The sequence below is a fragment of the Ambystoma mexicanum genome, chromosome 8 (assembly GCF_040938575.1).
Source record: "Ambystoma mexicanum isolate Mex_15411 chromosome 8, UKY_AmexF1_1, whole genome shotgun sequence".
NCBI classification, from domain to species: domain Eukaryota; kingdom Metazoa; phylum Chordata; class Amphibia; order Caudata; family Ambystomatidae; genus Ambystoma; species Ambystoma mexicanum.
This window is the reverse complement of record NC_090929.1, coordinates 836,024,055-836,050,206: the sequence shown is the minus strand read 5'-3', so window position 1 is coordinate 836,050,206 and position 26,152 is coordinate 836,024,055. Positions and strand designations below refer to the sequence as shown.

The 26,152-nt window shown below is 47.8% G+C and overlaps 1 protein-coding gene across 3 annotated transcripts in view; it reads right to left on the bottom strand.

Moving 5' to 3' along the window:
- CHST3 (carbohydrate sulfotransferase 3) overlaps positions 1 to 25,126 on the bottom strand; it is a 309,745-nt gene extending 284,619 nt beyond the window's left edge. Inside the window, exons 1-2 of one of the 3 annotated variants that reach the window (XM_069610715.1) lie at positions 24,398 to 25,124; positions 20,461 to 20,680 (exon numbers count right to left, since the gene is read on the bottom strand). Coding sequence is in view for 1 of the 3 variants with exons in the window: in XM_069610713.1 (XP_069466814.1) it covers positions 24,398 to 24,418 (21 nt within the window). In the remaining 2 variants the exon portion in view is untranslated. Of the gene's footprint in view, positions 1 to 20,460; positions 20,681 to 24,397 lie in introns of all 3 variants that reach the window. The other 2 variants (XM_069610713.1, XM_069610714.1) reach the window with 2 other exon arrangements.
- Between the last annotated feature and the right edge of the window lie 1,026 nt (positions 25,127 to 26,152).

Sequence of the window (26,152 nt, the reverse complement as noted above, 5' to 3'; positions counted from 1 at the left end):
GTGATTGCATAAGACATCATAGATGACAAGGTCGAACGCAGCTGACAAATCTAGGAGCAGTGTGATGTTGCCTTTGTATTTCCTCTCATCAATTTGCTTTTCAGGTCTAAAAGGGCCATTTCTGTACCATTTCTCGGTATGAACCCCGGTTGTTGGTTTCATTTTTGGATATAGGCCACACTATCAATCATTTTCAAACCAAATGTCACTGTAGTGATAGGCCTATAGTTCGTAGGGATGTCCAGGTCAAGGTTCATTTTTTTTAGAACCGAATTTATTTTTTCAAAAAAACAGTTGAAACTAATTCAGTGGTTCGGTACTACTTTGGGGTACAATTCGTCATGTTCTAGGAATAATAGGCCTTAACTCATTAGAAATTGATACATATTGTTCACATGGTGTAGCGTCCTATGGACCGCTACATTCTCCCGTGCCCAGGTACAGTTTCTCAAGTCCAGATCCTCCTCTTATAAACTGCATACTTAGCTTTGAACATCGGACAGAGCTTTGTAGGTCAATGCACCAGCATGATAAGATAGGAAGCGGCAGTTTCACATGCAGCGGCCTTCCATCAGAGTACCTATTACTGTGGCTACCTTGAAGCGACTCTTTTGCCCCACTTGAAAAAGTCCTTAATTTCTCCACATGTACACTTTATAATGCCTCCTGCCACATCTCTCTACCGTCTCTTAGCTGGCTATCCCTGGAAAGCCGTACCCTCCATCTTGAAATATATGGCCTTGACACACACATGCCATCATATCCCATTCAGGGACGAATATTAATAGGGACTCCTATTATGCTAGGCACAGTTTCATATCATAAGGAAGGCATTGGTGAGTTTAACTACGAAATGATTTGGACTCCAGCTTGCATCAGCCCTACCTAAAAGTCATTGATATGGGATTGCAGGAGTTGTAGTCCAAAACATCTGCAGAGCCACATGTTGCGGACCTATGTCCTAAACTATTCTACTTTCAATGCACAAAAGCTTGGGTACAGCTTTACATGCCCAAGTACAGCCTAGCATGGCCATCATACACCAGCGAGACCTTACATGCTCAGGTGCACCTTTGTGTCCAGCTACATCCTTTACGCCCAGCTTTACATTCAGGTGCTAGTGTAAGGTATTTTGTGCCCAGGAAAAGAAGTCCCTTATGTACAGGTATGGCAATCTAAAGAAGGTGCAGAGATCATATGGATGGCAACCCACCAAACCCCCTTCAGACACATACACACAGACACATATGCATACATACATACATAATACATACATACATACATACATACATAAACGTGAACAAGGCAGAGAGCTTAGGGGAGGGGGAGACCAGAATAACCAGAGCTCGTTCTCGCTTTGTGAGGCTACCTCCTGCTACAGTCCCAGTGTCCATCCAGGGAATGGGTTGTAGTACGTCTTTCCCCAATAGCAATCATCTCTGGAAGTGTATGGGGATTACATGTAACTGTGTCCATTCATTTAAGATCATTGAGGCCAGGCTAAAAATATCAAGAGGGGAACGTACATGTAGACTTTGTGGGGATACAATTCTAGATACCACCAAACATCTCTCAATTGATTGCGTATGTCTGGCTCCCATACGTATGAAGACGCTATTGGCCTACGGGTAACTATGGTACAAATCATTTGAATATAAATAACATTTGGGAACAATGCATGACTAGTAGTGATATTAGTCTGATATATCATTTTATTACATTTTGTGAATTTATACAAAATGTGCTGAGGGAGCTAAATGATTTGAGATGATTCATGAAATGTTGATTTATTTGTTTTACTATGAAATGATTTTAAAAAGTCGTATTGACTAGATTATCTAAATTATATATATATATTTTTAATTGGAGCCAACTGGGAGGAAGAGTCTCACAAATGCTCCCACCTTCCCCATTTCGTTTCTAATGCCACTGGGACTTTAGGGAGCTGCAGAAAGAGACCATGTTCTCTCCATGTTGTCCCCTGCCTCCTCAGAGCCTGCCGAGTCACCCTAGCCCCAGAAAGCAAGAGCATGGGGACATGGGAAGCAGAGCATGAGGAAGCAGGGCCTCACAGTGAGTCTTCTCCCCTTGCCTCTGCTTGCTGGGCTTTTGCCCTCAGCAGGAGGCACAGGGGCAGAAACCTCTTGCTATTCCCTTACCATGCCACTCAACAGACAACCAGAGGCTGCTAAATAGCATGGGGTGGAACCTGGGGTCAGAAGGCAGAAATTGCACTTCAAGGACACGACTGGCAACAGCCACATTCTTACTTGAAACTACACCCTCATTGATCACTTACGGCCATCCTCCTACAATTAAGACCACAATGGGCCTCATTACGAGTATGGCGGTAGGTGGTTAACGGCACAGGTAAGGATGCCGGTGCCGTTAACCCCCCTACCGCCGCATTCCGAGGTCCCTTAGCGGGTCCCACTAGGGCCAGCTGGTTTAACCAGCCGCCCTTAGCGGGACCCGCTAAGGGTCCAGGGAGCTAATAACGGGCCCGCTATTTGTGGGCCCATTATTAGCTCCTTCCCCATTCCCATTGAGTCCTATGGGGGCTCAAATGGGAATGGGGAATGGTTTTCAGAATGGGGACTTACCGGGTCCTCCAAGGTTGGAATGACCCGGTAAGTCCCCATGCTGACTACCCAGACTCGGACACGGGTTTGGAGGCAGCCATGGTGCCAGTAGCGCCATGGCTACCTCCAACCTCGTAATGAGGCCCAATGTCTCCATAGAAGTCATTACACCCCATGCAAACCCAAGTTAGGAAGTAGCCTGTGCCACCCACCGACCAGTGAGAAAGATACAAGTGCAGAGGAACTTGCCTAAAAATGCCAAGTCGATTTCATTGAGCCTGAGCTGTCCATTGAGGACTTTAAAAGAATATCCTTCCTGTAATGGAGCCCATCTATGCACGTGTGCGATGGGAAAACATCCACGCTGTCAAGTACTCACTTGAGAGCCTGCATAGCCAGTGTTTCCAATAGAAATGAAGTGTGGGAGCAATTGGCTCACAATACTATCAGTCTCCGCCTAACTAATGTTAGATATGTCTGACCTCGATGTGAGCGGCTGTCCGCGGAAGGGAGCAGCACAACACCAATATTTCCACTCTATCAGTGTGCCTGTTTACCGACTGTTCAGATGCGCAGCGCTGGGCAGCTTTACTTGCTCTTCCATTACCGGCACACCCAGCAGTTTGACTTGCTGGTTACCATTTCAGTTCCATTTGTGTGCTCGGTTCATTGTTTCCCCTCTCTACAATTTCTGCTGTTTCTCTCCATACCGATCTCATGCCGCTTACATGTCTTCCAGCTAATCTACAATCTATTTCTCCCCGGAACTATGCTAACCTTATCTACCCCCCTGCACTACTAATAATAAAGTGGTGGTCGGAGTAAGAGGTGGTAGTTGGTGGTAGTAGTGGATGTAATAAGTCTTAGTGAGCAGTAGCTGAGTAGGCAGTAGGGAGCATTAGTGAGTAGAAGAAGCAGTAGTAGAGAGCGATAGCATGGGTTAAGTACGGAGTAGAAAGGGCAGGAGCAACAGAATTGTATGTGCAGCAGTGAGTGGAAGAATAGGGGTAACTATCAGCGCAGAGTGAGACAGATTACAAGAAGAATAGCAAAAGGCAAGGAAGTAGAGTGAGAGTTAGCAGGGAAGAGAAGAAGATCACAGAGCTAGAGGGGTAGTTGGAGATACAAGTGATAGTAAGAACAGGAGTAAGACAAGAAGTAAGATCAAATGCATGAGGTGGAAAGAGAGAGAGAGAGGGAGAGAGAGAGAGAGAGAGAGAGAGAGAGAGAGAGATCGAAGGGACAGTGAGGTGGTGAGAAGAGAACTGAAGAGACCACTATATTGAAGGGTCAGGTACGAGTGGCTGTGAGAGTGACACTCAGTGGAAAAAAACCTGCCTCCCTGAGAGTACTAAGCCAGCTAGGCTACGGAAAGCCTAGAAAACCCCTAGGGAGTGAGACAGCTGTTGAATCACAGAAAACCCACTATTAGCTCAAGTCAGAAACAGACAGGTATGACCAATGACTAGTACCAACATCCCGATAAGGACGCCTGGACTAGGGAGGTGGGCAAGACCAGGGGAAGTCGAGATAGACCGGGATGGCCCTAGCTTAGCCCCGGGACGGCCCTAGCTTAGCCCCAAGAACTACCCAAAAGTCCCTAGCCTAAGTTGATTGTAAAGATCCAATAAATACCCTTGAACTTGATATACGAGCAGGCTTGGACTGGCTTATATGGCAATGCCAAAACCAAAAACACAAAATACTAGTGTGGGCCAGTTTTTTGGTCAAAGTGGGCCACATTTTTGGTCAATCAGGGCCAGTTTGATGAGTTACTTCACCATGCGGCTAGTAGTTTTGACCAGTGTTACTGAATAAATATTCTTTAAAATGCACGATTTACATCACTTTTTTTTTAAACTCCCCCCTTGGGTAATATTCAAACAGTCTGTCACAAAAGCAATGTATTGCCATTTGCAACAGTGGGCCACTTTTTCAGTTGTGCCCGAGACAATTGCGGCGCAGGAAATTTCGGCGCGGGATTATTTGGCGCGACCTGTTCAGCACAATTCTAGTTATTCTTTTAACATTAGAATTGCAGTACAATTTAAAAAAAGATACAATTAAGCCCATGGCAATCCCTGGCCTATAAGGTTACGTGTTTGCACAGTAAACTGCAAGGCCATGCAGAGGTTATCGATTTGAAATGCACCAGTTAGTTACATATATTAGGCTTCGTAAGTGTAATTTGTCCTTCATGACCTGTGTTAATATAAGTAACTAGTGCCTTTCAAAGTAATGAGATTTCGAAAGCCTAGTGTTTAGGGCTTCGGTCTCATGTGCCTGAAGCCCAGGGTTCGAGACAGCGTCAAGTCTTTATTTTATTTTTTATTAAAAATGATGTATTGCGCACCAAAACCTGCTGGGGCCAAAACATCCCTGCGCCGGACTGGTCGCGCCAAACCAGACCGTGCCGAACCGGCCACACCAAAATAGGGTGTATGGAGATTACTGTATGCCCCAGTGCGACCCTGAATAAGAGTCAGCGTGGTTCATTATGGCAGGGCGAGGAGAAGAACAGAGAGACAGAGAGAAACGCAGGCTATGCTCCGACCTTTCATTAGGAAACGCAGTGGTGAGAAAAACTCAGCATCTCGGGAGTCGCATCTGTTTGTCCGGCAGGTGGGAGTGTGGGAGGGTGGGAGGGAGGGAGGGAGGGAGGGCGAGGCGGCTCCCGTCCCGAGTCCTGCTGCTTGGCTAATAGACGGCCACATCTTAACTGTGGTGTTGTGCTGTCAGTGGTCTGCCACCATGCCAAACTGCTGCTATGCAATGTAGCATGCAGATGTCAATAAGGGCAGACGGGAATGTGCTAATTTTCATTACAGTGTATTTGCTAAATGCCACGAGGTGACAAATTCCATCTGGCCTGGTAATGGGAGCCAGAGATTTACACAGGGTGGTGGGAGTCAGCTCTTTACAGGATTACAAAAGTAAACACGGAGGTGAAAAGATAGAAAACAGCATTAAACACGTTAAAATGGTGGCGCAGTTTTTAGGCCAATGCCTATTGTGTATGACAAGCTTTCAGGCCAGCGTGTGTCCGTGAGGGGCAGCCCATCCAAGGGAAGCTGTGTGCACAATGTACAACATTTTTCTCCCAAACGTGTTGAAAATACGTAGAAGTGTCGCATTAACATTGAGGAGTAGAGACACAATGGCAAAATGATGGTTTCTACGCAGAGCAACAGCAGAGCAAAGTCACCTACAGTGCACTGGCTTGCATTTGTTATTTTTTTTATTTATATATTTACAATTATGTACAGAAACAATAAAATGGCAACAATCAGGCAATAACAGAAGTGAATCAAGAATGGGAAAAATAAATAAATAAATAAATAAACCTAAAAGAAATCATTAAACACATTCCAGATCTTTTCATATAAAGACAATTTACATTTCAATTTGTAAATCAACTTTTCTGTCCTTGACAGGCAGTGCATGATATTCAAATCCAAGGAGCAGGACCAGTCAACCTCGCCCACAGACCTCTACATAAGCAGAGTCTGATAAATCACCAAAATTCCATCTTTCTCTCAGCTCAGCAGCAGTCAACCATCGATCATCTTTCACTAAATCAGAGACCTGTTTAGTACCCATCAGGAACCAATCAGGCCAAAAAACTGTTCTGGAATTATACCGAATCTTAGGATTCAGCCAGATAGAGGCTCTCTGGCATTTAAATGCGTCAAGACCCAGTAATGACAAGACTTCAATCCATGAGGAGCGCAAAATGGACGTCACCAACATACCGCCCCCAGTTATCTTCGTATTAGTAGTCAACAAGGCTTCAGGGCCCAGCGGCCCATAGGCATTTGACTCCGCAACCGCCCAATTGTTCAATTCACCATTCAAAAACAGAACAAAGGAATGAGCAGAAAAGGCCAAGTGATAGGCTCTAAAATTCGGAACCCCCAAACCACCTGGACTGGAAGCTGTAACTTCCAAAGACTAAGTCTCGGTGGTTTTCTGTCCCATAAAAATTCCTGAACAAGACGGTCCAGCTCTTTCCAATAACAATTTTTAATTTTCAGTGGAAGCATGCTAGTCACAAAGTTAATCTTGGGTGTCAAATTCATTTTCAGGACATTAACTTTACCCCACAGTGACAGATTAAGCAGCGACCAGCTATCCAGGTCTATTTTACAATCCTGAATAACCTTGCCCATATTTTCATCAACCATAAGGGAGACAGGAGACGTTAGCAATACTCCCAAATAGCGCAAGCGTACATCACACCAAGTAAACCTCAGCCCCGTGACCAGAGTCTTATTACACCTGTGGGACAGGGGCAACACTTCCGACTTCAAGCAGTTCATCTTGTAACCTGAACAATCGTGATAATCAGACAAAATCCACATCAGACAGGGCATGGACACATCCAAATTCTGCAACACCAACAAGAGATCATTTGTAATTACAATCTTAGACGGATGATTCATGTATTCCGCACAGTATTGATATTATGTTGTAAACTTTCAGGGCACTTTAAGATTCTTCAGAGTCTGTCATGTTCTCGCTCAGAAGGTGCAACCGCTTTCCAGAGTCTCCTGGTGGCCCCTGGGTTGGCTTGATGCTCTGGGCGAGTCAGATCACTAGGCTGAGGGCGAGGCAGTGCCCGGCTCTGACTACACCTATCACTGCAGCAGCAGCAACGTGCTTCCGCGTGCGACGCGACCCCACGCAAAGCCACGCTTACGCCTGTACAGCCAGAGCGAGGCTGAGCAACGTGCAGGAGAGACGGCGGGCTCACGCATCCAGCTGCAATAACACGGCGCTGTGAAATAGGAGACAAAGACAGGGACGGATAGCCCTGCTGTACCAACCCCAACAGTAGCACCACACATGGGAGAGTTTGCACCACTTTTAACAACAGAAACACGCTACGCACTTATGGAAGGCAGCTAGAACTGTGGGGTCAAACACGCCTGATTAGTCAACTAACTGGTGGAGAGAGAGAGAGAGACTAGATGATGGACAGGAGTCATGCCACATCCATGCCAAAGAGAGAGAGAGACATTGGATAGGAATGTTGTACCAGTCAAAAGGGGAGATGGCACTGACATACCAAATGAGATGAGGCGCTGATGCACTGAAATAAACACATTAACACTGAGCCATGGATGGGAGAAACAAAAGGCAATGTGGGCAAAGATAGATACCACCAATGAACCAAAAACAGAGAGAAACTGGGCAATGTGCATGAGGCCCGACGGGCAACGAGCAGCTGGGGTACATTTGATGCATTCTGACTGAAGATGTGCGGGGGCCCATTTCAAAATGATGGTTGGGGGCCCACACTTGCTTAGAATGGAAAACAGTATAGGGCACCCATGGGGTGTATACATTATAACGGAGACAAAGAAATACAGCGAGGTGGGGGAGGAGGAAGGCTTAATAGCCACCTTTTAACATGAGAGACGAACCAGCAGGGAGCTAAAACACTAAACGCCCACTAAAAAGTTATAAATCGTTCTTTGTCAGCAAGTGGCTGATGTGGAGGAACCCTTGTTAAAAGGCAACAGAGGGTTACCTCTTCGGTATACCCCAAGTGATGGGCTCCATTAAATGCAGCGTGTAAGGTGAGCACTGCAACGTGCACATTTAAAGACCTAGAACGAAAGCGATATTGAAAGGCATATTGCTGCGTCATAAAACTGCTTACTGGCAACATGGGAGCAGTTGCTGGGGGTCCAAAAGCAATGATAACAGAGCACCCGGTTCTCCTTTTGTTTCTTCAAGAAATGTGCCACCCTCCCTGATGCAGTTCTTTAACGCCGAATAGCCTCGTGGTTAAAGAGCTGTGTGCAGGGTCGATGCCTCTGAGTAAGAAACAAAAAGGAGAGACTACTGTTATTATAATTTCGGTGCCCCGTATCTCCTTTTTTCTTATCAGAAGCCCCTAACCCCAGAGGCAGCCATTTATCCATGCAGCTTTGTGGAGTGAAAGGGCAGCCTGAGGGGGTTGGCACATCTCAGGCTAGTCGGGGGGAGACCAGCAGAGCCCAGTCTTGGGAGCACTTTTTGGAAACTGCCAGGGCCCTGCCCTGGATAGCCCCGGCCCACTTGAAGCCATGGGGACAGGTGCACTTGAGTCAGGGTAACAAGAAGCCCATTTACTCACAGTCCTGGTTTCAGATCTATGCAAGTGCAAGGAAGAGAGATGGGTGAGCAGATGTTCTTCCAATGTCCAGCAACAACACAGAGCTTAGTGAAAATTCCAGCGCTGATGGAAGAAGCTTTGCGAGATACTACAAGTTTGTACAGAGGAGAGCTGTTAGGCCGCACTGTGAGAAAACCCAAGCGAGAAGTGCAGAGAGAGGAAGCCAGTAGTCCATAATCTGGCCAAACGGAGTCAACAGGGAAATGTTCCGGACGTCCAGACATACATTAGGCGTTACATTAAAACAGATTGACTTGCTTAAAGAGCAAAGATTTTTAACTGTCTTTGGAGTTTGAAGTGATATTCTTCACGTTTGCGAGGGTTGATTCCATAGAATGCCATTGTCACTGGTGATGGATCGCTGTCCATTGTAAACCGCCTTAGCAAGGCTGTTGCTAGAGACGGGTCTTAGGTGTATTAGTGCTGCAAATTGAAAAATGGACTCTAGGAACCCTCTCCTCCTTGGAAGGTTGGGGCATGGGCCATGCCCCAACCACGACACACGGCCTGACTCACAGAAGCATTTTATATTGGCGCAGTCCCATTGGGAAACGCTCTGTGAATCAGTACCAGTGCCTCTTAATGAAACTCAGGCCTATGGATTTGCATAAGAGCAAAGAGAATTTTGGGATTTAAATTTGAAACATGTCTGTGATTCAGCAGGAAACCTCTTTTGAGGGAGTGATGGAAGTTGAACTCTGGTCTTTTCTTGGTCAGAATGCCGACCCGAAAAAAAAATCTGTAAATTGCAAGACATATATTTCAAATTGGGCAGCTTCAATTTCAAATTGTTTCAAAGAACAGGGTGCGCGTCTTTGGCTGTGTCTGCATTCAGACTCGCGTGCTGAGCCTTCTGAAGCGCGGGCTGCTCGTGGGTCAGGGATGGGCTTGGGAACAGATCTGGGAGTTTCCAGTGCTAGACCCTGGGTCTTGGCACCAAAGGCAAACTTGGCCGTGAGCTCCGCTCGGTCTTGTTCTGGCCCATTTCCTACCTGGATTAGTTGGGGTTGTTTGTGTTAAATCTCAGAGTTGAGAGGGCTCCTTCCCTAAGTATGCCTGGTGAATGATGCAGATGGGTTTTAAAATCCACCGCTTTCTCCACCGGGAGCCAACGCAGAGATTTTAACACCGGGGTGATGCGATTCCAGGGTTTCAGGACATTCTGTGTGCAATGTGCAGGAGAAAAGACATTGGCCCTCATTACGACCCTGGCGGAGTGGGTTTACGCCAGCGGTATTCGCAGCGGACCCGTCCGCCCTACTACGAGTTCCCGTAGCGCCATGGAGCGGTTTCCGCCTGGTTTTTCCGGGGGGAGAAATCCATGGCGCTACGGGACCTTGTTGTTAATTACGCCACCGTAATTTACGGTGGCGTAATTAACGCCTTCCCCACTCCCATTATACCCTATGGGGCAAAAATGGGAATGGGGAAGGGTAAAATGGGGAATGGGGATTTACCGCCCCGCCAAGGTCGGAATGGGGCGGTAAATCCGCCAACCCCCATGGCGGTATCGGCAGCTTTCCGCCGTGCTCCATGGTGCATTTTGCACCACGATCTCCGCCAGGGTCGTAATGAGGGCCATTGCCTTTAACAAATGGGAGAGGAGGAGTCAGTGCTGGCCAACCGAAAGCAAAAAGAGGAGAGTCATTAGTACTGCAACACCAGACAAAGAACACAGAAGAGTAAGCACGGCTGGTAAGACAGCGGGTAAAGTGCGTGGTCTAGACCCTGCAATCTAGAGCAGAGACTGCCTACTGTATCCCCAAGCAGAAAAGAGAGAGAGGAACCTGCTGTACTCAAACGACTAGAGGGGGCTAGAGCTGTTACGCCTAACCCAGGAGACGCGTCCCTGCTTCACCCAGTACAACCAGGGCGACTACAGCTGTTCTAAATAGCAATGGAGCGCTGCTGCCTGATGTGCGGAGAAAGGTAGCATTGCTATACCACGCAGACCAGGCAAAAGCAGGGCAGGCAGCAACACCGGGCCAAAACAGAAAAATAGCAATGCCGTTATCTGAGAGGGGTGCAGCAGCCGTGTTTAAAACATACGTGTCTGGCATAGCCACCGTGGCCCCACTCAATCTATAGTTTTCCTGCCATGACTCCGCCCATCTCCCCGCCCAGCCGCAGCTGCAGCATTCTCGAGCTCCGAGAGTGCATCTTTTCAATGTTTAAGCACTGCTATGCGCAAGCAGATGTCCTTCAAGGTGTCAAGAGTGCCTGGAGATTTCCCTTGGCTGGTAGCAGTGTGCGGTACAAGTCATAACATGTGGATTTCACGCTAGTGTTTCCATAGGTGGTATGATCTATTTGGGCTCCAAATCTCACCCATGCATCCAGAACAATTTGCTTTGAACGTCAAAGACACCTCACAACAGGGACACATAGTGAGGAGGGCATCTTTGTGTCACTAAGCCAGGCCACACATTACTTTGCCATGCTTTAAAAACGGAATATCTCAGTGAGATGGGCTAAGAGTCATATGTGAGGAGTTTGGGGCTTGTGGGAGACAAGAAGGTAGACCTCTGGGCGAAATGAGCAAGCATTCTGGTCCCTGGCCAGACGAAAGACAGCAGGGTAGACCTCGGAGTGAAACGAGTAGGGATTCTGGACCCTGCCCCGAGCAGTGCCTGACAAACACCCTGCCCTACCCTCGATGAGCAGAAGTCCCAGCAGGCCACTGAGCATTGCACCAAAACATGTTAAAATGAGAGTTGAGGCATCTCTGGGCCTGCTAACAAACATACTAAGAAAGGTGAAATGGGTGACTGCGGCCCTCACATTTCTGGGTGCCCTTCCACCGATCCTTAAGTTCTTGCCCCCTATAACCGTTAGCAGGCAGTTCACGCTAATGTGTGAGTGCTCTCTCATTTGCTAAGTAACAGATGCTGCTTTTGTTCCTCCCGCGGCACAGAGTCTCTATTTGTGACATAGATTGAGAGAGAGACAGAGAGGTGGCATTGGGAGGTAGTGAAATGGGACCATTCTGCAAATGGCAAGAGGTAGGAGCGCACGGTTGCACTTTGTTTTATCTTGTAAGCCTACTCCATTCTTCCCCCAACTGACCGACTCCCTACCACCTTACAATAGATACACAAACCCCAGCCCTGCTCAGGCGGCCACCACAGCCCGAACCATTAGCACATGGACACTAACCAAGCCACGACTACGCTTTCCTCTTTAGCCCTGTCCCACTCGCCCACATTAGCAGTTTAGCAGACCCAAAGTGCTGTAATGTATCATATCGTGGGCTGTTCCCTATGGATAACAATACTCCCAAGTTTTTTCCCTGCCAGACCCATAGAAAGCAGGTGGCACTCAGGAACTGGGTACTTCAGACCTGTACCCACAAACACCACTGGTTCTGCATCTGCCTCACCCACTATCCCACAAATGAACCCTGACCACTTTCTATTTTTCTTTTTTACAGAACCACATGCAGCGAGGCCACCAATAGTGGCAGAAGGGCACTATACAATACCACTTACATTACACTGCTCTGCCCTTTCTTGGGTTTTAATTTATCAAACTACTGAATTCTAGGAATTGACGTATTCCTTCCCTGCAAGTTGCCAAATTGGAAATGATACCAACCATATGTAAAAGGAAAGCCCAGACCTGGAAAAGTGGTTAAAGCCAAATAATTATCTCGCAGGACAGTCACAGCTTCAAGCTCCCTTATAGCGCCTAGAAGATTAGAAGCAGATGCCCACCCATTTGGGATGATGCGTTTGGATTTACAGAAATGCACTACAGGCAACTCAGATAGTGTGACTACCATGCAACCGCTGAAAAAGTCTGGTGCTGGTATGCTGTGGTGGGTTTAACACTTCTGGCATATCACCCCACTCTGCACGACCTGCACTGGACAGCAGGAGTTTTATGGGTGAAAAGCAAGTTGGCCATTTTGGACTTGAGAGGTTTGTGGGAAAAAGGTCCACTCTAGCTTCAGTCTCGCGTGGTATTCCAGACGCTAATCATACAGAACCTAAGGACCTCAGTTGGGACGCAGCTCACTGTGCTAAGGTTACGACGCCCGGAACGGTGTGCCCCCCCCCCCCCCAAAGCAATTGCACATGTTTGGAATGCTCTCCTCTGCTAAAAAGATGCACAGCAAAGATGTGCCTAGTTTGGACTCTTCCTTTTTTCTAGTTATCTTTCCTCTCTTGTCTTTAACTTCATACAAGTGTTAACAGTCATTTATAAGGCATGATTTAGTAAAGTTACATCTGCGCTTCCCAATTTCCCATGGCCGAAGTCAAGAGCTTGAGCTGCAGGATTTGGCTTGGGGCTGCCATGGAAGCTATGTGGCTCAGTGCAAACGGATCCCCAGCTCACCAAACACAAAAGGACTAGCCTGCCCAGGAAGGTCCAATCAATCGAAGTGAGTGATATAGACGTCATCAAGGTGAGTCGCTGCAGAACCAGGAAGTGGCAACCTTGCGGTCGCTGGTAAGGTGTTGGAGGGTTCATGTTTCAAGCAGAAGCCCCAAGCACATTGGAAGTGTCAGGATGCCGCAGGCATGTGAAGCAGTATTTTATGTCCCTGTGAGGCCTAGAGGAATCCTACCCCGGCCTGTATTCATTTCCAGATTTCCAGGAGGGGTACACAAAAAAACAGGGCCCACATTCGGATCTATGTGATTACTGTACATTTTTTACTGATCAAAACAAGAATGTCGATTTTTGACCCCCTTTTCATTGCATATATATACAGGGGAGACCCCCTGCAGCCTCCCAACTCCCTCCCACATGAATGATTTACTTTACCCATCCCCCCACATATATATATGGGTTGAAATGGGGATGTCGAAATTTGACATTTTCGTTTGCGCTGTACTTATATGACCCCGCACATTCTAATAAAGAAAGGCAATGGTGCCAATGGTCAATTGGAGGGGGGGGTGCAAAGTGCAAGGGGATTGCTAGTGCACCCCTTGAGATTAGACAAGTAAAGGTGTGGAGATGGAGAAAAGTAGACACAGGTACAAATCTGATATGGGAACACACATATTTTAGATACTTTGCAGGGATGATATTTCGGGGAGCTGAGAGCAATCTAGCTCCGGGGTGGAACCTAGAAGATCCTAGTTAGCGAGACATGAGCAGATACTAGTTTGGACTCCGCAGGTGTCACACAAATATGCCTTTGCGACATTCATCCTGTGTGTGGAAATTTGTTCATATAAAAAGGTGCATCATGAAACCATGAGAAGACATTGGAAGCATAATGAGTCATAGGTAATTGACAACACGTTCTAGTTTGCATCTCGTGTGGAAGTTAAATCTGTGGTCAAATCCTCACATCCCAGAGGAAGCTCGTGCTCAATGGTTGATGGCCAACACCCAGAATCTTCTCACCAAACATGCATTTCGATCCATGCCTTGCAGGTTGCGATGGGATCACAATGCATTCCTAAACAATCGGCAAAGTTTAAGAAAGACTCTTAGAACCAAACAACTGCTAAATTTCAAAGCAGTGCGATGACACAAGCACCAAAGCATGTGGATTTCCACTAGAAGACCTCAATGGCAGCAAGCAAAGCAAACTCAAACATAACATAGCTGATCTTGTTTTATACCTTGTATAGCACTAAATGGGATTTGCTTCTGTGTGGGAATGGAGGGGAATTCCACACTGCTTCTTAGTTGGGAGTACTTGCAATGTGTGTTCTTTTCCCCACCTAATCCCACTCACCAGTAGTTAATAATTAGCAAATGTCACAAAGACATGGGGAAAACACCACGAGGCAAGCAAACATGGGGTCTTTTACCGTTCACATTTGTGAACGGAGAATAGCACAGGGGCAAGACGCGTGTCTTGGAAGCAAGACCACTTAGAGCAACAGAAGTTCGAGTTCCAGATCTGCGCTTAGAAACCAAACCCAGGTATGGTAGTAGGCACGTTATTAAAAAAAACAATCCAATATACTTAAAAAATAAAATCAAAATGGGCCTTGGTTCTGGAGTGTTGGACAAAGGATGTGTAAATTCCCAACCCTGGCCAAACCTACACCCAGTGACCTTCTTCTGTGTGGCTTGGACACATCTGTGGGAGGATGCTGTTGATGAAAACAAGTGTTTCCCAGAATTCCTCTCCTGGGAACACCTACTCATGGTGCTAAGAACTTGCCTGACTTCCTATACCCTCTGTAGGCTTCCTTCCAGGCCCACTAACAAGAGCAAATACCATGTTGTGATAGCCTTTCCCAGCGCTATGGGGGACAAGGGACCCTCCCCATGCCATCCAGGTACCACATCAAGTAATACGCTTTGAGGTCCTGGCACCCTCAGTTGCCTCCACAAACACACACAGACACTCAGATGGCCACGCAGGGTCATTGTCGCACAAACCACCTTCCTTTTCAATGTACAACCAATCTCTTACAAACGGGAAATTGAGCCCCAATTTGTTTTAGGAGGATAGCTCAGGGGCAACGTGCTAGCCTTTGAAGCAAAATGACACGGAGAAACACAGGTCGCTGGGTTCGCGCTTAGAAACCTCTGGGTATTAAGCGCATTATAAATAACCTATCATATCATAGCAAAATGTAGTCAGCACATAAAGAATGTACGCCCCTTTATAAATATAAATATGCACCCAACTGAACACTTCAAATGAATGACATTGTTTTGCTAAACAATGCATAATAAACGATGCTGTCGTTTAGTAGAAGTATCAAGTCCCATTATCTTGATACAAAGTGCCATGTTAACATTCATTCTGCAAACTGCTTCTCACAAACGTAAAAGTGTTACTTATTAGTACATGTGGTAATTGTCGGTTTGGATAGATAAACAGCTGTCACGCCAATCTAATCATCTGGAAAAGAGCAGTTCTGAAACATTAATACATCTTCCATCCCATTTGTTCCCAAAGGAAATGTGACACTTGCAGCCATTAACCAGTTGCCCCCCCCCCCCCGTGTGTCTAGAAGTTGATAGGGTGTTACATCTTGGCGCACATCTCACGAAATATGTTTAATGGCAAAAATTGTGCCAACTTTGCGACCACTCACGAAATTGGTGTGCAATGCCAAGCATCAGGAGATGCAATACTAAGGTTCAGGGACATAGTACTGTGACTTTTACCTTCCAGCCCATTGTCCCCCATGTTCCTGACTCCGCCTTGAATCAGCCGTGCTGCCTCTCCTTTTCTTCTTGATTGAAACTCTTGAGGACCCCCATCCTTTTTTAAAAAAATAACCACTCCACAGTAAAGTAAGATGTGAAACATTGCTGTGGGAAGATCAGCCAGCATTCAGACTCTGCCTCTGAGTATCAAAAGTGTTCTGTTTGGAACAAGCAAATTGGGAATGTAATTCGGGCCTCACTTAAGGTGCTCCAATGTTGTGGGAGGATCTAAATAGCTCCAAACGCCTGGAGTGCTCAGCTATATGCTGAGAATGTTTAAGAAGGGGACAGTCCTCTGTACTTCTCATGTATCCTCCTCTCTCTACTGCAGAAATGCTGAAGACGGATGCTTCTCTAACCCGTGTTGCTTATATATAGATACACATATTATATGTTATGCTTTAATGCCTATTATTCTTCCTGGGATGACCATAGATGCATTTAATGCTTACCATTTTTCAGGGATACATGAATTTCACGCAAGCTTGCATTTGCATGAATTGCCCATATGTATAGTCTTTATGGTGTACAGCCTCTCTTAGACTTTAATCTCCCTGGCAGGTCTGTATGATTTCACATAGAATATAGAATGAAATACATGGGTTATAACTGTCGACATACATTCTCTGTGTTGCCCTTGCAATGTGTAGTCGCCGAAAACTCATAAAATGTGCCACACGTCTCCTTCACCTAAAGTAGCTGTGGACACAACAAAGGAGGCTCTCTCCCAACTCTCCCAAGCCACTGAACACAGCCTGGAAAGGGAACTCATGGTCCATTTTCATACTATGTGTGTGTGTATATATATATATATATATATATATATATATATATATATATATATATATATATATATATATATATATATATATATATATATATATATATATATATATATATATATAATTATTATTATAGTCTTTGCTAAATCTGCAACATCTTATCTCTAAAGAATATCTCTCTGCAATGAGTTTGCAGGCTTATAGATTACTCGGCACACTCTAAGGGAAACATGAAAATGGTAATTCTTTTAACTAGACACCTACCCGGCTAGAGTGCTGTCCTTAAGTTGCTCCTAATTGCCACTACACCATAAAAATATATTATGTCCTGGAAAGTGACGTGGCACTCCCCCATTGGCCAATGCCCAAGCTATACCAGCTGGTGTGGCTCAGAAATTCCATCTGACAGTGGCCATTTCGGAGGAAGTTCGTCATTCCCAGTGTCTGCACTGCTGGCAGGGCTGGCAGCACGACGCTCCCGTAATGCGAGTGCCGCAACAAGAGCCCTGAGCACTGTTCCACGCCTTACACGGGCTGCACCTGACAGACGTAGGACACGCAGTCTGAATCCTCTGCCCCCCCTCCTTACCTTAACCAGATGGGGGCGGGGGGTGGATGCTTCTGCCCCCTTGTACACAAGCTTTGCCAGGCCGCACAAAGCAGACTTGTGCCGGCTTCTTCATGTTTACCGGCCCTAACCCCCACTCGCTTGCTTTGCCGTGCTGCACCGGCAGATGCAGTTCGGCTGGGATTTGAGACACGCCACTCCTTCCTCATTACATTGTACATGGTTACTGGGAACTAGCCAGTTCCCAGCAACTATCCAGGCAGGTTGCCTTGTTTTCCTCTTTTAACCCCCTTCACTCCAGGCAACTAATAGCTTTATAGACCACGCCATCAGACCGTACCGAAAGTTACTGTGTTTTGTCTGGGGTCTTGCAGGTTAGGGTACCTTCTAACAGACAATCAAGCATCCATACTCTAAAGGTTTGCCAGAGCTGAAGTGAAGCGCATCGTGCAACTGCTTATTGACTAATGATCACACTTTTTTAAAGTACTAGGAACTGTCCTCACGGGTTCTGCTCATTCCCAATGTTATTGTGTGTTTGCCTTCTCTCTTGATCAACGCTATGCATTGATCGCTCTTCTCTGGTGCTAGAGGCATGCGCACGATCACGAGGCGACACCCTGCCTTCCATCTCTCTCACCCGTTTCTTTAGCTCAGCTCCGCCTTTACCCTGCCTCTCCTCTAAAGGCCTTTTCCAGTCCCCCACAGACTAAAACCTGCATACCCCTTGAGGGGGCCGGGGGCAGAACGCTCGACTTTCCAGACAAGCCTCAGTGGTGTTGAACCACGGTGGCTGGTACAAATCTGTTAACTTAACACACTGAGCACACTTCGTTAACTTCCTGTGCCGCCATTCCCTCCACTGGCAAAGCGTGGACTGCTTAGAAAGCTGATTATCGCCGGAATTGAGCATCATGCGTGCACGAGACATTTCACATCCGTCTGACTGCAGATGTCTGGCAGCGATGTGCATGGTTGCCATGTGTGTGGGCATGTGTCTTGTGGTAAAGTGCAAATTTCCTCAGAGAGCTTACCGTGAGTCACACGCTGCACCATATGTACCGTGGGCGAGGACACAAATGATGCCCACGTGTTGCCAAGGAATCGCTGAATCTTGTCGTTCCTTTTCAAATCACTTCTTAAGCATTCTGGATAATCACAGAGGATGCACACGCGTGCTCTTATGTCTGCCAGTCCAGCTACCCATTAGCCCTCACATCCATCCAACCAGCGTAAAGAGCTGGTAGATCCTTCGTCCTCACTGACAATGAGAAGGTCATTGGTCAGATAGAGAGGAAGATGGCCTCTGCTATTCTCTCCTGTGAGAAGTGGGATAGTTCGCAATGCTCTCCTTGCCAGAATTCCCACACGGATCACGTTTACCTTGAGGGGCTAGCTAGGACAGCCAGGGTAAGAAACCTGGAGCAAATGGACAGACGGTATAAGGAGAAGAGAACTCTGGGCAGACAGGCAGGCAAAATAAGAATTTTAGAGCACATAAAGGCACAGAAACAAACCTGAGTAGGTAGAGTTATAAGTTTAGATGCACATGAACACATTGGAATGCATAGATTGTTACACAGACGCGTTGCTAGGGGGTGGACTTTAAGCCCCGGGTTTTTGGTTGTAGCCCCGGACAGAAAGTTCAGGGCTACAGCCAAAAGATTAGCTAGCCCTGAGTCCCAAAAGTCCCGACAGTAGCCCTGGATCTTTTCCAGACCTAGCAACATGCCTGCTGGGTATCAGGTAATATTGGCAGAGAAAATTTTTTTTTTTTTTTTTTTTTTAAACGGTTTGAGGGTTGCGGGGGTGTCCCTCGCATGTTCCATGCAATAATGTCCCCACAAAAAACGGCCAATTTTCAGCGATGTTTTTGCATGGCGATATTTTTGCATGGCGATATTTTCGTGGGGACATTATTACCTGGAACCGCCTGCTGTTACTCGTGGACAGACGGGCAGAAATGTTTAGCCCACTGACGGAGAGACTGAGGAACTTGGGGCACTTGGGCAGATACTGTGTTATGTTAGACATTTATATAGTGCAACATCCACCCAGATGCCTCTTGGCGCTAAGCAGCAAGTTGATGAGAAAGGGGGCACAAGCGAGAGATGGGTGCGTTAAAACAGATATGTTTTAAGAGAGCGCCTAAAAGACAGGTAGTTAGCCATTGAGCGGAGTGATAGAGGGAGGGCGTTTCAAAGTACAGCTGCATCAAAAGCTTTACCCCCAACACATGAATATTTGGCTCAGAGAACAACAATCAAACTGGCACTAGCAGAATGAGGAGACCGGGTGGGAACATACAGGCACAGTTTCGCCTGAAGGTACTCCGCCCCAGTGCCATGCAAGCTGAGGTACATCAAAGATTTAAATTGAACCCGCCTAGCCACCGGGAGCCAATGCAGTTTGTCGCAGAACAGGAGCGATATGAGCACGACTAGGTGCCCCAGTAGCCACTCTCGCGGCTGAATTCTGCAAAACCTGCAGACAGAAATCAGGAATGCATGTTTGGCTAGATAGCGAGAGTTGCAGTAATCCAGGTAAGATAAGACAAGGGAGGTCATGACCGGAGCTCTAAACTCAACTGGTATGAAGGGGAGGACCTTGCGCAAAATCTTCAACTGGAAATAGCCCTTCTGACAAACAGCCCTGATCTGGTCCTCAGCTGTGAGGGAGGCAGATCTTTTCACCCCTATGTCCTTAACAGCTGCCACTGGGGTAGGACAAGTGCCACAGGAAGGGGGCCAGAACAGTGGAATCAAAAGAGCCATGCCACAGGGGGGGCACCACCAGCACCTCAGTCTTGTCACCATTCAGCTTCCGCTAGCTGTTGCTCCCCCAGTCCCCCACAGTATCCAATCTAAGCCTTCACGCAATGCCAGCCTGGGAAACACCAAGGTGCACAATAATGTATGTATCGTCTGCATAGGAGTAACACAGGAAGCCGTGAGTTAAGATGAGCTTGGTCAGGGGCTGAATGTAGATGTTAAACAAGACCGGGATATGACAGACCCTTGAAGGACACCACTGTTTGGTGCAAATGTAAATTGTATGCAAATCTTTGATTGCACAGACAAATAAGTTGACTAAGGACTTTGGGGGGACATAGGCAATAAAGGTGAGGAACATATGGAAATACATATGCGCCTCACTGACACCTCATATATACAAAAATCACACAGTATTCATATAATGCTGGCAAGAGAGGTCAGCAAGTTAAACACTCACGTTCTGCAGCTGTGCTGAATCAGCAGGACGCAGGTTTGAAACTGGGCAGAAATGACTCAGGCATTCATCCATCAGAGGTCTGTAAATCCTGTTCCTTTAATTTGGTTAATAATAATATGTTCTATTAAAGTGCTGAGATAGAGGAATCCAGCGTGAGGATCAGCAGTGTGTCTCTTGGATTAATTCTCTTGGTCGCACATGTGCTGACAGTCTGAGGAACCTGGGACACATGGGCAGACATTAGGTGCCGGCGACACAAGGGTAGACAGTGCAGGAAAGCTCACATTGACATACAAACATGCTACAAAGTATCACACAGCTCACAAGCCAAGGACTTTTGGCGATAGCTCTCCTTAATGACAGGTCTCATCATGTCCATAAAACTAAACTGGAACAGCAAGAATCCGCCTGAACATATAGGACAACTGAATAATCAGCAGCACCGGACTAATAACTTTGAACCTAAAAACCCCCTCTAACCAAGAAAGATCTTCATCTCTATCCTCCTGACAGTACGCGCAGGAGAAACAGCTCTGGCACGGGGCAGCAAATGTACCCAGGAACCACTGTATTAAAGTAGCAACACCACTGCTCACTATCTTAGCCCTATCACCCCCACCCCCCACTAGTGGCTAACTAACCAGATCCTCGCTGCACTGACTTCATTAGAGTGATCTTAGGTTCTCCCTATTGGATGGACTAAGACTTCTCTCCCACTACCCACCCAGGAACACCACAACACTGAGGTATGGTCGGCCTGCAAGGATCAGCAGCACAGGATTCTCAATTGCCTTTCCCTCTATCCAGCCAACAAGCCTCCTCTCCCCTCCCTCGGCCTCCATCTTTTCTTGCAAGGGCACGCTTGTCGAGGCTGCCGAAATGGCCTAAGTGAGCTATACAAGACCACTTTACGTGCAGGACTTTACCAGTCAACAGCAGTCTATGAATAAAATGCACGCATCTATCCTCTTTCATGCTACTCACTGTTGCAACAGCACGGTTGGTAAAAGCTCTATGCACAAACGTGAAGACAAAGTAATTTCAGGGTTACAGACTAAGGACCTTTATTATGAGCTTGGTGGAAACCTCGAATGCCAATACTCAGGGGTGTAGCCAGGATTGTCTAACAAGTGGGGCCTGAAGCTAATGCAGTTCGGCCCACTGCAGTCACATTAACATCTGTACATGCCCACACAGCGCTGCTCAGCGGGCATTTACACATTTTGGGGGGGCCTTGCCCGCTTAGGCCCTACCCTGTCTTGGCCTCTGCTGCCAGATCAGCACCAGATTCCCGCCTTGGAGCTGGAGGTGAATCCGCAAGATTTCGAGGCAGTTTGTACCCCTTTGATGCAGCCCCCAAACGACTCCTTTAGGAATTGGAGGATTCCGCTGGTGTTCATTCCACATGTATTTTCAGATAAAGTGTGCAGGGAGTATGGGGGCTGGGGGTATGGGTGTATTTTTAAGGGTGGGATAAGGGTGTTTGCCCCCCCCAACTTTTGTGGCACACCATTTTGTCCCACTCATTTGGCAAGGGCCCCCTTCCATTTAGATGTCATGTCCTCACCAACATTTTCAGCAAAGTTACTCCACTGGGGTTAGGGGGGGACACTTCCATCTAAGTATTTGCAGGTTTTCCCCTCCACTTTCCCCCCCAAACGCGGTATATGGTGGTGCGATGAACGTAGTAGTATCGCCATGTCAGTCCCTTTTCTACTGTGCAGCCGCACTGACGATGAGGCCCAGGGGTGGACTGGGAACCAAAAGAGGCCCTGGAAATAATGTTCAAAGTGTCCTCATATTACACATTTTCTGCAGGCCCAAACCGTTTTCCTATGACAAAATGTGGAAATACCACACAAAATAGGCCCGGGGTGCAGAGGCCCACTGGGAAATCTCCAGCGTTCCTTATAGCCCAGCCCACACCTGATGAGGCCCTAAGTCAAGCGGACCTGGCAGAACTGAGCCCGGGTCTCCAGGGTCCACGCAGCCACTAAGCAACCTCCTGCAATGCGCAGAAGAGCTGCGCGGGGTTCAGCACCTGCATGGCCCGTCCTTCCGGTGTACAGTCCAGAAGGGCCCATCACTCACCCAGACCTCCGAGGAAAGCAACCTAATCACTCATCTCCCAAGCACGCAGGCTTTATCACCACTTGTGATTATAGAGGCGACTGGGATAATGGAGCCTTAATTCCACTTTTGCCATGCACTCAAAAGCATGTTTGAGTCTTGTTTATGCGTCACTCAGCTCAGTTAACAAGCCTTTAGACAGTTGTAAAATACCTGGCCCCAGGGCACAAGCATCCATAGCCACTTCCTGGCAGCTGGTAACCAGAGCAAACGCCTCTTCCGCTCACTCTAGCGTGCGTCTTTATATCACTAATATCTGTCAGGGTGTTGACACCAAGACATCAGTTGTAGCCCATGTTGAATTAGGGGTGTCATTAACAGCGACACGCCCCTTGCGCACGACATCTGTTCGGACAGTGTACGGGACTTTGGTACGCACGCACCCACGCCCGCACCATCATGAAACCAATATAATCATAATTCGCGGTTTTATGGAACCGGGCTTCAAGCAGTACTGGAAGTGTCTGCAGTGTTTGAATCGAGGCTCTTCGCAGGCGGCCAGAGATCTGCTGCTTTGAAGTTCTACAGGAATTCGTGTCTGATGTGCAGAGTTGTGTTTGGCTCCTACGGGCCACCGTGGCTCTCAGAAGAGCGCAGAGAGGTAACAGCAATAGAAGTCTCGAGGCCCCTGCAAGCCCAGACTGCTGCCCAGGAGCTCCGCGATGCCGGGGCTGCCTGCTCAGCTCCGAGCACACGCTGACTCAGATCAAACAGCCTGCTCGGCTCTATCCCCCAACTCCTCGCCCACCTCACAACTCTATCTCTCGCGCTACAGCAACGTGTTTCCTGCCACCCCACCCCCAAAATCGGCGTCGTGGCCCCAACACTCTGCGCTTCAAAAGCCAATGAAAACCTTAGGGCGCTGCTTTTGTACCCAAATTGCGATGACGTAATGGTTCGACATGTCCCGTTTAATGTCAGTGTTTATTTAAATAGCTCAGGATCTTGCCTTGCCGGAGACACTATTCTAATGTAGACTGTTTTTTTTCTTCTGTTAATGGCGTGATTTGGCGTCTTTTGTTTCCGTTCATTAACTAACACTACGTTTTATGTTTTATCATACCAATGTTTGATATTCCCAGATCTCTCAATAACTTCCCCCCTACTGTCCAGAAGCCGATAATAATGTTAAATAGTCCGTGTTGGGACTGGCATCTACACAGTCAATATAGCTCAGTGTGTCAATGCCTTGCAACATACGTTGGTCTCAAACCGACGTTATAGCTGTTATGAACAGTGTGTATATTGCATTCTTATTTTAATAAACACTAAAAATGGAAATTAAGAGATACCCAGTGGCGGTGGCAATTTAAACACAAATGATCCTAAGGTGTAGTATTTTAATATGCTGCTTATACCACCCACACCTTCCAGTGGCGTCGCTAGGAATCAAATTTAGGAGGGGCACAGAGGGGGCCAAAGACAAAAGTAGGGGGGGGGCACAGACAAATGTAGGGGGAGAACATGTTCACTGCTCGTCTTAGGTAGGGGGGCACAAGGGGGGCCAGCGTTTCACAAGGGGAGGCCGGCCCCCTCAGGTCCTTCCCCTAGCGACGCCACTGCCACCTTCTATGCGCTTCCTAGTGTAGCGCTGAAAACCAAACTGCTAGCAAGAGCTAAACGAAGGCAAACATTTGTTAAACATTGCATAGTTTAAAATGAAATCTCGCTGAAGCAGCATCACAAAGAATTTTGCCAGAGGCTACGAGAAAAGTTGACTCGCGCTGCGTTAATGAACCTGCCCCGACAGCCGGAGAGCAGCGCGCGAGTGACCTCCCAGATCAGCAATCAATAAAACGGTACTCACAGGGAGGAGAGGAGACAGCATCCAGTCTGTTAATCCGCCCCCTCTCTTTTCCTCCCCAGATGGGTCAGTCCTGGGCCGGCTGGCCGGGGAGCTCAGCTCACGGATCCCTTAGAGAAGGGGGCTGACTTGGGAAACCCCTTTCCAGTGTAGACGTTCCTAACACAGCCACTGCTCGGCAGAGGGGCAACCCCAGTCCCGGACAGAAACTCGGGGAGCAGTGAAATGCACCGGTGGGCTTCTCCTGCTCTCAGCAGCAGACAAAAAGCGCCCTCGGTCCGGCTACCGCCAAAGCCTTTCAGCTAACGGTAGCGCAGGGTGCAGCTGGCCGAGCCGCCTGGGTGCCGTCTCCTTGCCCATGAGTCCTCTAGGGACGGCTGCCGAGTCCCCCAGATGCTTCACGCCAAAATCGATAGAGATCGGGAAGCAGACGCCTTCACGCCGGGGCAGACAGGAGCGAGACGCCGGGAAGCTTGGATCCAGAGTTGGAAAAGTGGTACAGAAAAGTCTGAGAGCAGAGTGAACGGCAGCATCCCCGGCTCACAAGGGGCTGCCTTCATGGGCTGCGGGGGACGGCCCTCTGGGGGGAGCCCTGCCCCCTCACCCTGCCCCTTCCTCAGCCCGCCCCATCTCCCATCGCTCGACCCTCTCCTACCGTCGCCTCCCTCCTGCAGGAACCCGCGGAAACAACGAGCCCTCTGTGCGGTGACACGGGCAGACAGAATGCGCTCTGTGCCGCCCGCCTCTGAAGCGCTCTTTATGTATATGATGTGCTTGAAGAAGGCACTTTCGGTGGCCTGAAAGCCTGTAAGTCAAAATATCGTTTTACTTGATAATATGTCATCCTTTCTAGACCAGTTGCCTATTGACCGCTACCTAACCATCATCTTCTCTTGATGTTTTAGTTCTTCAAATCCTCGTTTCCGTTCTCTGTATGTTTTTGCCACTTTATCTCCCATTTGACTCACTTTTAGATTATTCCTTTCAATAGCTGTTCCCCCTTATTCTCTTATTGTCCACTCCATGTTCTTCCTTTTCATCCATTTTGTATGCAATTCAGCCAATTTCTATTAATCCTCTTCTTTGCGTAATGGCAGCCAAGCGGCGCCCCCACCCTCAGCGTTGCTAGGGAAACCCCACACGATGGGGGAAAGGTGTGAGGAAAGCAACAGGGGGGCAGGAGGAAGTCCGGCCTCCCCAGAGGGACAACAAAGGGCCAGGGGGGTATAAGTACCCCAAGCAAATGCAGGATAGGCACAACCAGGCAAGGAGCTCACCTCACTCGGGTAAGCTCCCAGGGCCTGGAAAAGGGGGAGAAGGAAACGTTTTTTGCCTCTACGGGCTTCTCACGTTTTCACTCTCTTACCTCGTATAGATGGCACAGCGCTGGAAGAAACGTGATCCGGTCCAGGTCGGTGGAAGAAGAAATCCACGGTGGTGAAGGATCCAGGTAACGGCAGCGGCGGTAGAGGAAAGAGAGAGACAGTCGGAAAGGAGCCGGGAAGAGCATCAGGTGCCGTGACTGAGTCGGGAGGCGAGGAACAGAGAACAGAAGGAGATACGAAGTCAGTAGGAGCACGGAGAAGGTACGCCAGTCGGAGAGGCGAGGGAGGGAGCCACGATGCCGGCAGGAGCACGGAGAAGAAGGGACGGCAGTTCGGAGAGGCGAAGAAGGTAGCAGAGGAAGTCGGTGAAGCAGAAGACGGTGAGAAAGGAACGAAGTATTAGTTCAGGATAGGGTGGTAATTCCCGCGAAAA